The sequence below is a fragment of the Theropithecus gelada genome, chromosome 18 (assembly GCF_003255815.1).
Source record: "Theropithecus gelada isolate Dixy chromosome 18, Tgel_1.0, whole genome shotgun sequence".
NCBI classification, from domain to species: domain Eukaryota; kingdom Metazoa; phylum Chordata; class Mammalia; order Primates; family Cercopithecidae; genus Theropithecus; species Theropithecus gelada.
Window position 1 is genome coordinate 15065091 of NC_037686.1, and position 17877 is coordinate 15082967.

Below are 17877 nucleotides of genomic sequence, written 5' to 3' on the forward strand. Positions count from 1 at the left end.
CTAAAGCACATGCTTAAGCAGTGACATCATACTAAACATTGATGAGAGTTTTATGCTGGTTCCAGTAGAAGTTACAGCCCAAAACTGGATTTCTGCTTTATAAATTAAATAAATATAGATAGGAAAATTTGGTGGAGATTCAAACAAGCAGATAGTGCTTCAATGGATATATTTAAGTTACTGATACCATAATTATTCATGAAATGTAGAGTGTGACTAAGAAGAAAATTTGATTTGATAAATGTGCTTGTTATAAAAATTACGCTGATATTCAGCGGTTTTGGTGGTTTTTTTTTTTTGCGGCTCTTCCTGCCACCCAGGCTAGAGTGCAGTGGCGCTATCTTGGACCACTACAACCTCAGCCTCCCAGGTTGAAGAGATTCTCCTGCCTCCACCTGGAATAGCTGGGATCACAGGCATGCACCACCACATCCAGCTGATTTTTGTGTTTTTAGTAGAGACGGAGTTTCACCATGGTGGCCAGGCTGGTCTCGAACTCCTCACCTCAAGTGATCCACCCACCTTGGCCTCTGAGTGCTGGGATTACAGCTGTGAGCCACTGCGCCCAGCCTATTTTATTTTTATGATCAAATTAATTTCAAGATAAGTGACTCTTGCTAAAATGGTATTTGAAATTAGTGGGACTGAGTAACCAGATGGAATGCTTTCTTGTCCTCAGTATGAATAATTATACTCCCTAGTACATGAAGTACTCTCATTTGCCTGCAAGCATTACATAAAATTATCAGTTAATCAGTTACATGGAACTGGCACGGTGTGAGATGTAGTACCCCCTACCTAGTAACAAATTAGTTTTGCACACTAGTGTTAACCCTGAATAAACATTATGATATAGGATTAGAAGTACTAATTTCTTCATACATGCTGACATATTTGAAAGCCTGACATAGATGTTAATATAAATATATTATGTGCCTTCTTTTTCGAATTATTTTTAAGTGAATGAAAGGAATACTCTACAGGAAGAAAATAAAAAGCTTTCTGAACAACTCCAGCAGAAGATTGAGTAAGTATTTTCCCCCATCCTTGTTGTTTTATTTTACTTCGCTATACAAACCATGAAGATACTGTAAGAGTTGCAGATTTCATTTTTAAAATTATGAAGTGTTCTGCAGTTAAAAAATACAAAGAAAATCACTACATTTTTGTGTTTTGAGAGTATAGTGTGACTGCGTCTCTTAGATTAGTGCTTCAATAAAGTGTCAACATTGTAATTAAAACATTTTAATTTTTATAATGATGTATGATACATAATACATTGTTAAAATACTTATATTTCAAACAGATGTTTGAGTTTTGTTAGCTCCCTTCCAGCCCTGTCCCAGAGCTTCATAAGTGTTTCGTCTTATATAGTACTCAGGCCTATAGAACTTCTTCCTTCCTCTGTTTTTCTCCCTCTTCTCCCCATTTCTCTTAAAGAATAAAAACAGTAACTTTTATCTTGTGTGCCACTTCCTCTTGTGTTTTATGTTTATTATTTCTAATTCTCACTGTGATTTTGCAAAGTAGTTTTATTATCCCCACTTTACAAATGTGGAAACCAAAGGTCACAAAGTCACATAACTTGCCTATCATTTTACAGCTAGTAGGTAATAGGACTGTCACTCAGACCCATATTTTTTCTGAAAAACCTCTTTTCTTTCCATTATCCAACACTGTCTCAAAAAAAAGAACATTTTTCTAGATATGATCTGACTAATGCAGAGCGGAGATGTGACAAACTTTTAGTTCCCATTTATATAAAGCTTATGTACTATTTTTGAAAACTTAAGATTCAAGATAATCCTAATGGCATCATAGAGTTCCTAAAGATCCTGTTGCGTTTAAGTAGACATCTGCAAAAACTTCGGCAAAACTATGTAGATGTAACATATTATTTTGGCTTAGAATAGTTATTTTTGTATTAACACATCTCACAAGTAGAATTATTCTTACCAGAATTATTTTAGGATAATGGATATCCAGTAGAATTCTGATATTCTTCCCGTGTGATCGGTCTACTGAATACTGGTAGCAAAAGGGAATTTTGAGGAGAGATAATAGTCAGATGAGGAAACGAACCTATGAGATCAGACTGATGTTATAAATGTTTATAAGAAAATGTCAGCACTTTCTAATTTTAATAATGCTGTATAATGAAGAGAGAACACAGGACACAGATCCACAATCTGTTACATACAATTCCAAAACCCAAAAGGTTATTTTTGAGATATTATTCACAACCTAACCACTGCAATGACAGAATGCTGTTTATAGTCTTTATCTCACTTCATGTGAGGATTCATATGTTTTGCTGTGAAAATATCAATGTGTTTGATTACAGGATGATGCTTCAGACTCCACTAGAGCTGTTATGTAATTATGTATATATGTTCTGCATTACTGTATTACTTTCATTTTTTAAAAAAATCTGAATTTAGAATCCCATCTTCTTCCAAGGATTTCAGATAAGGGTTTGTTGGCCTACATTAATTTATGTGAAGTGATTATGTATGTACGTAGCTTATGGTATTTTGAACACATCAGCCTTGATCTTTATGAGTACCAAAAGGATGAGATACCAAGTGTGTAGAAGTTAACACAGAATTAGATAGACAATTGCCTCAAAAACCAATGTGTATAAGTTAGGTTGAAACTATATCATGTCATTTGATTGGTAGACATGTGAATTCTAATTAGTTTATAATTTATTTTTAGTGTTATCAAGCACATACATTTTTCCGTTGAAACTCACCCATATTTTAGAAAAGAAGTGAAGGTGTGAAAGTTTGAAACTACAGGAAAGAATAATCATATAGATGAGCCTAAGGCATGTATGTTTATTTAGGACATGCTTAGTCAAAAGAGTATAGGAGATCTGATTCTGTCTTTTATTCTCATCTGAAATTTAAGATAGTTGTGATTCTCATGAACCAACATCTTTTGTGGCCTGGTGGCAAATAAATTACCTTTTGCTCGGCAGTCTTTTTTTTTTTTTTTTAAGCAATTATCATCTTGTAAAGGCAACCTAATTTTCTCTGATCACCTAAACGACTGTCATGTTATGCTATTTGTGCCTGAAATTCCCCTGAACTTTAGAAGAAAATATTATTTGACTTATATTTCTGCTTGTTAAATGCAGTAACTCTGACTCTTCTGAGCTAGTTTTGATATTACAGATGGCTTATATGGTAGGGTGGTTATTAGTGACACCAAAATTATTTGGTAAAATTTTGCCACTGTAAAGTTAAAAATGTATATAAAGCTAGGTATTGAGGTCATCATTCTCTTCATTTTGGAAAATAGATGTGATGGATCAGTGAAAGTCAAGGGAGTCTATATATGTAACTTCAAAGGACTGTAGAATTCATTTCATTCAACTCTCTTCTAAATTGAATTCCTTATACAGCTTCTTTAACAAATAGCTATTGTTTGAACACGTCTAGTAGAAGTTTACTGTTTCCCAAGCCTATTTAAATTTAGTGAGACAGAATTATTAGAAAATTCTTTCTAAGTTTATAGAAATTACACTGCTTATAAGTTATATTTCTTGATTATTACTTTGCTTTCCGGGACCATCTTAAACAAGTCTGTTCTCCTTTGCTACTTCACGACTCTTTTGATACATGAAGACAGCTCTCATGGCCCTCCTGAGTCTTGTTTTCTCTAGAGTAAATATCCTCTGTTCATTATCTGTGGCATTAAATATCCTCTGCTCATTCATGTGGCATTACTTTGACTCTTCAAACTGTGAATTTTTTTAAATGTTTTAGTTTGTCAATATCTGAATTAAGAAATCAATATTCTAGGTATAGCTTGATCAGTGAAGCAGTACTGCCACTTCCTCTACGATGGCTATAACATTACTTCGTTAAGGTTAAATTATGTTTTAACTGGGAATGTAAGTTCTTCAGAGTAGAAAAGGAAAAAAGCTGAATATTTAAAACTTTTTTACAGACTCATGAAGGGAAACCCCAGATCCATAATTATAGGTCTTTGGGGAAGAAACCAACTAAAACAGTTTTGACAGGAATTTAATAGGGAGCAGGGGTCCACAAATCAAACAACTCAAGCCATCAGAAGGAAAAGTGAAAGGAGGACAAGTGTGCATAATTAATTTAACCAAAAACTGTGGCGTGAACTCTTTCCTTTTCTCAGAAAATCAGTGTGACTAATGTTTTAAAGAATGAACTTGATTAACGTATAGAGTTTTCTTTTTTCCTTTTATGAGAAAGGAAGACAAAGCCAGCACTCATTTACTTAGTTTGGGCACCTCTAGTTAGAGCTAGTTTTGTTTTTTTGTTTTTTCCTTTTGTGATCCCAGCTACTTCCACATTGACTCTGCCAGGAAATCAATTTCTTCTCGTGACTCATTCATGTTTCAGGTTGAATTTTTATGACTAATAGGCAAGCAGGCTGTGACGTGATTAGTTAAAGCTAGGTCTGATAGATTTCACACTCCATTAATTTATAAGCCTTTCTCATATGACTTTAACTTACTGTTTTTCCAGAATAAGAGAATTACAAGAAGAGATTAAAAATTAGATATTAGATCTGTTGCACAGAATGGTGACTTAATAAATGATTGTATATTTCAAAATTGCCAACTAGATTTTAAATGTTTTTACTAAAGAAAAAGATAAGTATGTGAAGTGATATATGTTAATTAGCTTGATTTAATCATTCTACAGTGTAAACATGTATCAAAACATTTTGTTGAACCCAGTAAGTAGATACAATTATTTTGTCAATTAAAAATAAAATTTGGCTGGGCACAGTGGCTCACGCCTGTAATCTCAGCACTTTGGGAGGCTAAGGTAGGCAGATACTTGAGGTCAGGAGTTTGAGACCAGCCTGGGCGACATGGTAAAACCCCGTCTCCATTAAAAATACAAAAACTAGCCAGGTGTGGTTGCACGTGCACCTGTAGTACCAGCTACTCGGGAGGCTGAGGCACAAGAATCATTTGAACCCGGGAAGCAGAGGTTGCAGTGAGCCAAGATCACGCCACTGTACTCCAGCCTGTGCAACAGAAAGAGACTCTGTCTCAAAAACATAAAAATAAAATTTTAAATAATTAGATATTAGCTCTAAAGATTGTTCCTTGGTATAAAATATAGGATTAAAGCCTGCAAATAATATTGGTATCATTCAGGAAATTAAAGTGTAAATCTTTGTTGGGAAAAATTAGTCTTTGTCTTCCAATCAATGTTTCTTAAAAAATCTCTGTTGGTCATACTTCATACAGTTTTCACTATGTAAGTTTTTATTTGGAAATAGTATTGCAAGTTGATATGAGTGTAATAGGACAGACTGATTTGGTCATGTAAAGCCTAGATGTCTGACAGACTGGTAACGGTTGGCAAATAAGGTCAGTAATGGTTTGACGTGGGAAAATCAATTAACTTTATTTTTACTCAACATTCACAATTCAGTTCAAACCCAATCTTTCAGTTACCATTGATCCTGAATTGAGTTGGGCAAGAACGTATGCCTAGATCCACACACATTTATTCTCTAGTGGAATCTGGGAATGTCTCATATTCACTCAACAAATGTTTGTGCCATACCTACTATATGTCTGCAGTGTAGGCTCTTGTGATTCATCAATGAACCAAAGATCCTATCCTCTTAGAACTTATATTCTAACAGGTGAGCAATAGATACAATAAATTGCAGCTGGCCACCGTGTTTCATGCCTGTAATCTCAGCACTTTGGGAGGCCGAAACAGGCGGATCACTTGAGGTCAGGAGTTTGAGACCATCCTGGCCAACATGGTGAAACCCCGTGTCTACTAAAAGTACAAAAATTAGCCAGGCATGGTATTGCGCACCTGTAATCCCAGCTACTTGGGAGGCAGAGGTTGTAGTGAGCTGAGATTGTACCACTGCATTCCAGCCTGGGCGATAGAGCAAGACTCAGACTCAAAAAAAAATCTAAATAAAAACGAGTAAATTGCATACTATGTTAGAAAGTAATAAATGCTGTGGATAAAGTTTATAGTGCAGAATAACAGGGAACAGGAGCACTAGGGTGTATGAAGGGAGGTTGCAATTTTAAACAGTACAATTCCAGCAGACTTGAAGGAGATTAGAGAGATAATTAGCTATCTGGATATCTGAGGATGAGCATTCCAAGCAGGTGGAACAACTGGAGCAAAGAACCTAAGGTGGGAGTATGCTCAGTATGTTTGAGGAACCTCAAGGAAGAGAGTGTGTCAGCAGTAGAGCATAATAGGGAAAAAAAGCTCAGAGAGGAAAGATGGGAGGGGCACCATCAGGTCATGTAGGGTCTTCATGGATCAAAGGACTTTGGCTTGTGTTCTCAGTGAAATGAGCAGATGTGACAGGGTTTTAATGAAATTTCATCCATATGACTTAAGTCTTTTTGGTTGGTGGTTGTGGGGTTTTTTTGGTTTTTTTTTTTTTTTTTTTTTTTTGTAGACAGAGTCTCACTGTGTTGCCAAGGCTGGAGTGGAGTCGCATGATCTTAGCTCACTGCAGCCTCAACTTCCTGGGCTCAAGCAGCCCTCTTACCTCACTCTCCTAAGTAGTTGAGACTACAGGCGTGTGCCACCACGCCCAGCAAATTTTATTTTTTAATGTTTTTTTTGTAGCAGTAGGGTTTTGCCTGGGCCTCCCAAAGTACTGGAATTGCAGGTGTGAGCCACTGTGCCTGGCCTGACTTATGTCTTTTTTTTGTTTTTGTGTTTGTTTTTGAGATGGAGTCTCGCTCTGTTGCCCAGGCTGGAGTGCAGTGGCACGATCTTGGCTCACTGCAAGCTCCGCCTCCTGGGTTCGCGCCATTCTCCTGCCTCAGCCTCCCAAGTAGCTGAGACTACAGGCGCCTGCCACCACGCCTGGCTAATTTTTTGTATTTTTAGTAGAGACAGGGTTTCTCCGTGTTGGCCAGGATGATCTCAATCTCCTGACCTTGTGATTTGCCCACCTCAGCCTCCCAAAGTGCTGGGATTACAGGCGTGAGCCACTGCACCCAGCCCCGACTTATGTCATAATAGGACTCTTGTGACTGCTGTTGAGAGTAGACTATAAGGGGGCCTAGATAAAAGTAACAGAAACTCAATTTTGAAGCCTTCTTGTAGACTATGAATAACACATTTGGTTAACAGTAGGGCCCTTAGGGTCTGACTGCTGAGATTTAAATCCTGACTCTGTTACTATTTTAGTAGATGACTTCTATATCTTCATTTCCTCATTTGTAAAATGAAAGTAATAATACCTCACAGAGTTGTGATAATTAAACTGATAATTTAAATAGTGCCGGGCAATGTAAACACATAACAAATATTGGTTGTTATCAGTGTTAGTGGTCTCATCCTGTATTTGTCAAGCGTGCCAATTCTACTACCACGATGTTTAATGTTCTTTCCTTTCCATATGTACTTAAAATATTCTAGTTCAGACCACAGACACAGCGTCTTGCCTGGACTATTACAGCCACTGTCTAATTGATTTCCTTGCCTCCTGTCCTTATGTCCCAATCTTGCACAATACTGTTAGATTGTCAGATTATATCCAAGCTCTGAAACCCTAATTTCTTTCCTCTTGCTTTCTACATTATGTGCACACTTAGCTTGTGGCTCTCCTTCATGTAATTCCAGCTTTCCCTTCTCCAACATAAGTACACAGTACTACGTGCCTGTCCTCAAACTGAATTCTCTCCTGATCTTGTCTGTAATGGGAAATACTTTTAATTTCACCTGAAGTGCTACTGACTATACTTTCTACTTCACTTCTCACAATAGTATTCCCCACTGGGTACTGTAATCATTTGTGTACTTATCTGCTTAGGTTTGGAACATTAGCTACAAGGGATTACATCCTTTAGAGCCTCATGTTTGTGTTCTACTGTAACTCCATGCCATGTAGTAAATGTTTTAATACTCATTGAATTGATTTTCTTTCCACTGTTATTCTTCTCTAGGAATGATCAACAGCATCAAGCAGCTGAGCTTGAATGTGAGGAAGACGTTATTCCAGATTCACCGATAACAGCCTTCTCATTTTCTGGCGTTAACCGGCTACGAAGAAAGGAGAACCCCCATGTCCGATACATAGAACAAACACATACTAAATTGGAGCACTCTGTGTGTGCAAATGGTAAGAGTTGGAGTTGTCTTTGGGAGGCCGAGATGGGCAGATCACGAGGTCAGGAGATGGAGACCATCCTGGCTAACACGGTGAAACCCCGTCTCTACTAAAAATACAAAAAACTAGCCGGGCGAGGTGATGGGCGCCTGTAGTCCCAGCTACTCGGGAGGCTGAGCCAGGAGAATGGCGTAAACCCGGGAGGCAGAGCTTGTAGTGAGCTGAGATCCGGCCACTGCACTCCAGCCTGGGCAACAGAGCCAGACTCCGTCAGAGTTGGAGTTGTATTTTCGTTCTCTGGTTTTGTAAACCAGTGTTCATCTACTAGTTTTTACGTTGTTCGATCTAGTGGAAAGAAAATAGTCACTATTCCGGTATCCCATGGTACAACTATGACTTTAACTTCTATTCATAAAGTGACCGAGAAGGCATTTTCTGCCCGTGTTATGTATAGATACATGTTGTCTATATGACATGTAAATATACCACATTTTATAAATATAGTTAAATAGTTTCTTTTTATTTTAAAAATATTCCTATGTGTATATATCCAAGGGGGATAGAAGGAAAAAGGAAAGGAACTTAATGTTAATTTCTACCTCCTGCGTACCAGGTATTATGCTGAGTGATTTGCATATATTATTGCTATGTTTTAATTCTTGTAACAGGCTTGTGAGATAACTGTCAGCTCTTTTGTTTTATAGATGAGGAAAGATATGTTTAGAAAGGTTGAATAACTCACTCAAGGTCAGCTATCATGTAGATGAGTCAAAATTCAAATACAGATCTTCTTAGCTCTGAACTTTCGTACTCTCCAGGTCTTGCCACATGGGTACTCCTGCCATTGGAGCTGTCTGTAACTGGCTGTTTTTATTTGTTGTAATTTGTAGGAGTTAGTGGTAATCAAGAAATGATGTTATAATGTGTCCACTTTGTGACTTTTCAGTAGCATGTTTCTAATTCTAGCCTAGTTTATCATTTCTGCTAAATGCTTTAAAACTGCCTTTTCACATAGTCCCAAAATTTGTTATGTGCCGTGATACAAGTATTACTTTTAGTATTAATATAGAGCAAACATTAAAGACTTTAATTTTTAACCTAAACTATTTGGAACAAGGAAAGCATGGGGAGCGGGGGATATATACGGATTTCTATATTTGTATAATACAAATAAATTGTTGACAGTAAATATGCCTTTAAACAAAGAAGCAGATCTTATTCTTAGATGTTGGAACATTGGCAGTTTTACCCCATTTTATAAGCCTTTGTATCGCCATCTAGTGGAGAACAAAAGAACTGTTAAAAATCCTACGCTTAAATAGGAGCTAAGTTAAGATGTAAAATCATAGATCTAAAATGAATATCCGTTGACCTTTTAGTTTGCTATCAGACAGGACATGAATCATTAAAGATAATCACTGCATAATTTAGATCAGGTTTAAATTCATATATAAGGATATCTAGAAAATAATTCTGTATTAGGAAAGTCTTTTGTAACCAATATAAATGCTTCTGGTTTATTTCTTCTTTGTATGACAGCAGCATATAACTATTTAGAAATTTAATTCACTTGCTTTAATCTTGTTCTGATCAGTTTTTACTTGGAATCTGAAATTTAGTTTTAAGATGTACGATAACTTTGAGCCATACAAATGATTTTAAAATAACTTTTAAGGCCGGGCGCGGTGGCTCACACCTGTAATCCAAGCACTTTGGGAGGCCAAGGTGGGCAGATCACGAGGTCAGGAGATCGAGACCATCCTGGCTAACATGGTGAAACCACGTCTCTACTAAAAATATAAAAAATTAGCTGGTCGTGGTGGCACACGCATGTAGTCCCGGCTACTCGGGAGGCTGAAGCAGGAGAATTGCTGGAACCCAGGAGACGGAGGTTGCAGTGAGCTGAGATCATGCCACTGCACTCCAGCCTGTGCAACAGAGCGAGACTCCATCTCAAAATATAATAATAATAATAATATAATTTAAAATGCTTTAATGACTAATTAGTCCTGTTCTCTAACTTCCCTTGCTTACTTATTGTAAGGTTTATAATGCTTTTTAATATTATTCTCAAGTTACAAATAGTAAAACTGTTTTACTTTACTTTGTCCTTATTTTGGTTCTCTTTGAACTAAATCTTTAAATATTGGAGTGATTTCTGATAACACATGCTTCAGAGTTTCCTTCCTGAAAATAAAAACTCTGAAAGATCATGGAGATAAATGATATAGTATACATTAGATTGCTTAATCATTTGTTTATTGATTGATTATTTGATATAGGGTCTTACTCTATCATCCAGGATGGAGTACTGTGGTGTGATCTGTAGCTTAATGTAGCCTGGAACTTTTAGGCTCAAGAGATCCTCCTGCCTCAGCCTCCCAAGGCGCTGGGATTACAGTCATGAGCCACTGTGCCCAGCCCAGTATACCTTTTTAAATTAACCTGCTGATGTGTAACAAATAAAAAAAGAAAAGTAACACTAAAATGTTACTACTCTGGGCAGTTTGGGTCAGAAGAAGCTGTCTGTTCTAGTCCCCTCTCTCCCAATGTCTTAACTTAAACTGCTTTGTTTCTTAGTGAAATTAAAGGAGCTTACTTCTTAGAATACAATAATTATGTCAATAAAATGGTACTTATATTGTATTTAAATACAGATAATACATTAAAATTTTAAATATGAATAAATAAAAATAATTTGATAATACTTTTCATCATTGTTTATTATGTAATCTCTTATTTTTTTCTCCCCTTAGAATTGAGAAAAGTTTCCAAGTCTTCAACTCATCCACAACATAATCCTAATGAAAATGAAATTCTAGTAGCTGACACTTATGACCAAAGTCAACCTCCAATGGCCAGTAAGCAAGATACTGAGATTACTTTACAAGTTTAAATTGTGGTTATTGGTGGGTAAGAGTGACCCACAGTCTAACTTAGACAATATTTTAAAGGTATTTTCCGTATAAGTTTGTTTATATTACTAGTTTACTATCTTTTTCATATTGGAAAGTAATGTTATCCTATTAGTTCATATAAATATCCCTGATGATATTAATATAAATTACTAATAATTTTAAGTAAAGAAGGCTTTACTGTAATTTACTTATTTGTTCAACAAATATTTAAGCATCTGTTGTATACCAGGCACTGAATAAAACAAAGCCCTTGTCCTCATGGAGCTTATGATCTAGTTGAGGGAGAAATAAAATTTATGTCAGATAGAAGCAAGTGCTCTGAAGAAAAGTAAAGCAGGGTAAGAAGGGATATTAGAAAGCCTCACTGGTAAAGTGTCGTTTGCATAAGGACTGAGGGAGGGAAGTGAGTCACGTGGCTATCTGGGAGACGGGCACCCAGGCAGAGAGATTTGCAAGCCCAGAGGCCTTGCAGTGAAGATGGCATTTGGTTTGTTTGAGGAACATTAAGGAACCCTGTGTGGCTGGAGCAGAGTGAGTGAAGGGGAGATTGGTTTGGACAAAAGGAAAAATAGAGTTAGCATTTACTGAGATGGAAGAGACTGGGAGCCACAGGTGTATAGGTTGGGGCAGGGGTGAGTAGAAATTAGAAGTTTCGTTTTGGGAATATTCTATTTGAAATGCAAACTCAACATTCAGGTAGAGTTTGGATTCGTGAGTAGATGTGAGTTAGAATTTAGAGAAGTTTAGGATGGAGACACATATGGAAGTTGTCAGCATGCAGATGGCATCTAAGCCATAAAACTAGATGAGATTACCAAGCAAGTGATAATAGAAGGGAATGAGAAGTCCAAATATTGAGCCTTGAGGAACTTCATTACGTAAAGCCATGATTTTCAAGTTTTCTTTTGTTGAAGAACCCCCACCCCAGCTTTTTTAGACATTTCTCCCTCCCCCCAATCCCTTCCCTACTGGAGTTTTAGTACTACAGATATACTGTATATCTGTTTAAGTGATACGTGTATGCATGTATGTCTGTGCTTTATACATAGTAAGGTTTTTTTTGCTCCCGCCTGCCCCGAACCAGTTTTACTCCCTTAGAGAAAAGATTGTAGCTGTTGAGGTTGTGAAAATGAGTAGGAACCAACAAAACAGAAAAGGAGCTGCCAATGAGATAGGAAAACTAAAAATGATGTCCTTTAAGCCAAGTGGAGAGAGGACGAAGGGGTGGTCAATTGTGTTTAACGATGCTAATAAGTCAAGTAAGATGAAGACTTCTTAGAATTGACCATGGGATTTGGTTGCATGGAGATCATTGAGTGTTGAACTAGTGACATGATAAAAACTATTAAGGTGTAATGGTGACCATCTGAGATCTGTCTCATGTTCAAAGGAAACTAAGGACAGAGAAAGTGGAAAGAGCACATACAAACAAGTCTTCCAAGACTTGACAGTCAAGAGGAGGAGAGAACAGGACATTGGCTAAAGAAGAACATGAGTCAAGGGATGATTTTTTCAAGATGGAATATTATAGCATGATTAGCACATATTTATGTTGATAGGATGATCAAGTAAAGAGGAGAAAATTAATAATTCTGGAGAAAGAGGGAACAATTGCTACATCCTTAAAAAGGTCAGAGGAGATGAGATCCAGAGCCCAGTTGTAAGGGTTGGTCAAGGTTAATCACTTATTCATTTTATAATAGTGTAAAAGTTACATTCTGAAAGCTACAAATCATTTAATATTAACATGTGTGTCTGTTTGTCTGTCCATGAGTATGTGTGCATGTGCATGGAGGCTCCGGGTCCTCGGGATATAACACTGAGGTGCTAGGGATATAACACTGAGTGCAGCAGATCCTTGCTTCTCAGCTCTCTAGAACCAATTCTCTTCTGTTGCTACCAGGTCTTTGCTCCATTATTTGTCCTGTCTTCCTTACACAGTATCTGCAGCTTCTCTGCTGTCTTATTTTTAAGTATATACACGTATATGTTATCTTCCATCTTTAAAAAATAACCCCACTTTTAATAATCTCCACCTTTAGCTACAGCGTCTCTTCAGAGGTGAAAAAGTATTAAAGTCTATATTCAGTATCTCTACTTTCCTAATTCCCATTCACTCCAACTCACTGTAATATGGATTCTACTCCCACCCCCACCCGCAAGAGAGGAAGAGAGAGGGAAGGGGAGGGAAGGAGGAAAGGAGGGGAGAGAAAAGTGCTAGAGGAGCGGGGTATAGGGGAAGGGAGGGAGACTTACAGGAGTTGAAGAGAGGAGAATGCGTTCACAAACCCTTTGTTACTGCTTACACTTGAACTGCTTCTGACTGTAAATGTCATCAGTGTTGCTGTTCTCCAAAATATATGGTACTGTGCCTGTTCTATTTCTGTCTCTCTCTTTCTCTCTCTCTCTTTTTTTTTTTTTTTTTTTTTTTTTTTTTTTTTGAGACCGGGTCTCTCTCTGTCACCCAGGCTGGAGTGCAGTGGCACAAACACAGCTCACTGCAGCCTCAACCTCCCAGGCTCAAGTGATCCTCCCACCTCAGCCCCCCAAGTAGCTGAGACTACAGGCACACACCACCATGTCTGGCTAATATTTGTATTTTTGTAGAACAGGGTTTCACCATGTTGCCAAGGCTGGTCTCGCTCTCATAAGCTCAAGTGATCCACCTGCTTCGGCCTGCCAAAGTGTTGGGATTACAGGCGTGAACCGCTGTACCTGGCCTCACTTTCTATCTCTTCCTGGAGGAATGTCACCTAGAGTCAGTAGTCTTCTCTCATTCATATGCTAATAAATCCCAAACCGGTATCTCTGTCCAACTTTTTTCCTGGATTCCCAACCCGTGTATCTACCTGCTTTTGGATATCTCTACAGGGATATCCTTCAATTTCAGCATGTCTACAGTTGACACTTAACCTGTCAAACTAAATCTTTATCCTTGCATTTGCAATCTCAGTGAATGACACTATACATGCCTCTTTGAGTCATCCTAGATTTCTGCTTCATCTGTTTTTTCTCAACAGCCTCTAAGTTTTACTGATTCCACCTCCTACATATCTGTTTTACATATTCTTCTGTGCCCCTATTATACTAGTTTAGGCTACTAACATCTCTCATCAAGACAACATGTTCTAGTAATCTAATTAGTCCTCTTGCCTATTAGTGATTGCTTCTTGCCTAGTGAGTGTCACAGCCACAAATACCTTTTCAGCCCACACATTGCATTTGTTTTATTTAAAACTCTTAGACATCTCTTCATTGTCTACAGGATAAATTTGAAACTCCTTAGCATAATCTGACCCCTAACCAACCTAACTGGGTTCATGTCCTACTCCCATCTTCTGCAGTTTCACTTCTAGCAGTCAAACCACGCATAGCAAACCCCAAACAAGCAATTTTATTTCACTTATCTAGACCCTTAATTATACCTAGAATTCTTTCTGTCCCAGTCCAGTTAACTTGACATATTCTTCCTTCTCTCGAGTCAGCTTAAGCATCACTTATAACTTTCCTTGATTTCCCAAGAGATTTAGAAGTCCTTATTCTATGTTTGAATCACCCCTTTTATGTACCTTTATTATAATATGTTTATCACATTCTGTTGCAATTCTCTTTTTACCTTGCAACTGTATAAGCTCCTTGAGAACAAGAACTTTTCTTTTCATCTAGTGCTTAGCACAATACCTGGAACATAATAAGTGCTCCATAAATATTTGAGTTAAACCTTTATAAAATACTAGAACATAGGTGATTTATGAATATGTGTTATCTTAACCTGAAACATGCAGTGCTGACAACCTCTCCTACAAAGTATGTTTTCATGAAAGATATTGTACATACAGTTTGATATTCATGCTGTAACATAAGTCACAATAATTCCACTGTAAATCCATTTTATGATTTTTTTCCCCAGTGGCAATAAGAAAAATTACCTATTACATTCAGTTCATTTAGGAAAAACATAAAATTTACTTGGAAAATTTTAGCATGCATGGACCTGCAACTTATTGCCATTTATGGTAGGTATATTGGACTTCTTGCACAGAGTTTTAAAATGGGTCTAGTGCCATCTTACAAAGTATGAGCCTTTTCCTTTCTCTTTTGTCATTTTAATATGTCTAGCTTCTACAGTTTTGTAAAGTTGGTTTTATTATTTATTAAAATGGTTTATTATTTATTCTTAGAAACACATGGAACAAGCAGCTGTACCCCTGATAAGTCATCTTTTAATTTAGCTACAGTTGTTGCTGAAACACTTGGACTTGGTGTTCAGGAAGTATCTGTAAGTAATTGTTTAGTTTGGCAATAACATGAATTAATTTTGTATCTTTTTAGGTCAGTTCTTAGAGAATTAAGCAAGAGAATTATTTTATCTAAAGATCTTGAGTAAAGGCCTAAAACAAAACTTATGTTGTTAGAAAGTCCTATTTCTGTTGTCCAGCCCAGCAGTCTCAGAAATCTAGAATCTAGAATTCTTGGGATATGGGTTGAGTCAAAATTTAGGGGAGTAATCACGGCATAGAGATTTTGTCAACTTTCTTCACTTCCCCCTCTCTCATGCCCCCTCCTTGCCCTCATCTAAGAGATAGACCTAAACCTTTAGGTTGATTTCAGAATTGTTGTTTTGTTTGTTTTATTTTTTAGAGATAGGGTCTCACTGTGTTGCCCAGACTGGAGTGCGTGTCTATTCACAAACACAATCATAGAGCACTATAGCCTCAAACTCCTGGCCTCAAGTGATCCTCGCATCTCAGCCTCCCAAATAGCTGGGACTACAGACATATACCACCATGCCCAGCTAATTATTTTTGTAGAGATGGGGGTCTCAACTGTGTTGCCCAGACAGATCTCAGACACCTGGCCTCAAGAGATCCTCCTGCTCAAAGTGTTGTTGAGATTACAGATATGAGTCACCACATCCAGCTGTACTCTTATTAAGTTGTCTTGCTGTTGAATTTCTAAAACTTGAATTGGTTTTTCATTACATATGGATTTGTTTGTCCTTTCTAGTTTTAAATTCATTCTTAAATGATAATGGGTAGTTTTTAACCTTTGAACTTTGAATGCGTTTTAATACTTTCTAATTCCCTCCTACCCATAAACCTGGCAAGTCATAGCTTAGACACCAAATAGATTGAGGGAGCTGAAATCTAATGACTTGCTGCTCAACGTGTGATCCATGGGCCAACAGCATCTGCATCACTTTTGAAGTTTGGTGGAGATGCAGAATCTCAGACCTACTGAACTTGCATTAACAGGATCTCCAGTTGACTTGTATGCATGTTAAAGATTGAGAAGCACTGTTCTGTAAAGGATTATTTTAAATTCATCTCCTATCAGTATGAATAATTATCTCTATTCCCTTCTGCACATCTTAATGTTGTTTTTTGGAATTGGAGTTTTATATGCAAGTAGTAGAATATACTTATGTAAGACACTGATGCTTTTCTCTTTAAACTTAGAATATGCTTCATATTTTTCATTGTGGTGAAATTAATCATTTTGAAGTGTACAACTCTATGATATTTAGTACATTCACAATATTATGCAGCTATCACTTCTATTCAGTTCCAAAGCATTTTTATCACCTTCAAAGAAAACCTCATACCCATTAATCGTGTATCCCCATTCTCCTCACCTCATTCTTCCACCTCCCACTTGCATCCTCTGTCAACTACCAATCTGCTTTCTGTCCCTATAGATTTGCCTATTCTGAATATTTCATATAAATGGAATCATACATTATATGGCCTTTGTCTGGCTTCTTAGTATATTTTTGAGGTTCATCTGCATCGTAACATATATCAGTACTTCATCCCTTTCTAAGAATGAACAAATCCCATTACATGGGTGTGCTTCCTATTTTACTCTTGAAGGAAACTCAAGGTCCCATGAGCCCCCTTGGTGATGAGCTCTACCACTGTCTGGAAGGAGATCACAAGAAACAGCCTTTTGAGGAATCTACAAGAAATACTGAAGATAGTTTAAGGTAATCATGGGCACATTGGTGAAAACTTACAAGCTATTGGTGAGATCCCATTACAATGAATTCCATATAATTAAACCATTTCTCTCCTTCAACATATAGTTGGTTATTCTGGTTATATACATTTTTACTTTAAAAATTGTCTCCCTAGTTTCTGACCAATTGAGAGCTTTTTTGCATTACAGTAGAAAGGTGGATATCATTTTTAGCTACTTTCTGTGTTTCTGTCAAGCAGTACTTGTTCCCAGTACTTGTCACTCTGCTCCTTTAAAGAGCCAGTCATCCCTTTGGGGTTTATATTTCCAAAAACTGGATGTTCTACAAAATGCATCTAGAAGCTTGGATGAGCTTCCAAGATTGTATTGCATCTCATTTTTACCAATTTCAGAATATCTATTAACTAATAATACAGCCATTCCATGATTATCAGTGGGGGATTAGTTATAGGACCCCCTCCCCCGTGGGTACCAAAATCCAAAGATGCTCAAGACCGTTACATAAAATGGCCATCATTATTGCGTATAACCTGTGCACATCCTCCTGTATATTTTATGTAATTTCCAGATTAGTTATAACACCTAATACAATGCCTACCTATCAGTCCATTTGCAAAGATTCAACATAGTACTTGGCACATGGGAAATTCAAGTTTTGCCTTTTGGAATGTTGTGAAATTTGGATTTTTTACCCAAATTATTTTCTAGCCACATGGTTGAATCTATAGATGCAGAACCCACAGATAAGGAGGGCCACTGTACCTGTATTTATGTAGCATTTTGCTTTTTAAAAGAGCTTTCGGTTTTTAGATATATAGATATGTATATCACAGTCTGTCATCTTAGTAACTGATGAAAGTAGATTTTGTTA

At 37.1% G+C, this 17877-nt stretch overlaps 1 protein-coding gene across 3 annotated transcripts in view; it reads left to right on the top strand.

Annotated features, from left to right (window-relative positions):
- Nucleotides 1-17877, top strand: part of RBBP8 (RB binding protein 8, endonuclease) — a 97415-nt gene that overhangs the window by 45597 nt on the left and 33941 nt on the right. For all 3 annotated transcript variants that reach the window (XM_025365483.1, XM_025365484.1, XM_025365485.1), the window contains exons 6-10: nt 961-1027; nt 7946-8121; nt 10866-10970; nt 15209-15306; nt 16901-17013. In XM_025365483.1, coding sequence (XP_025221268.1) covers nt 961-1027; nt 7946-8121; nt 10866-10970; nt 15209-15306; nt 16901-17013 — 559 coding nt within the window. The remainder of the gene's footprint in view (nt 1-960; nt 1028-7945; nt 8122-10865; nt 10971-15208; nt 15307-16900; nt 17014-17877) is intronic.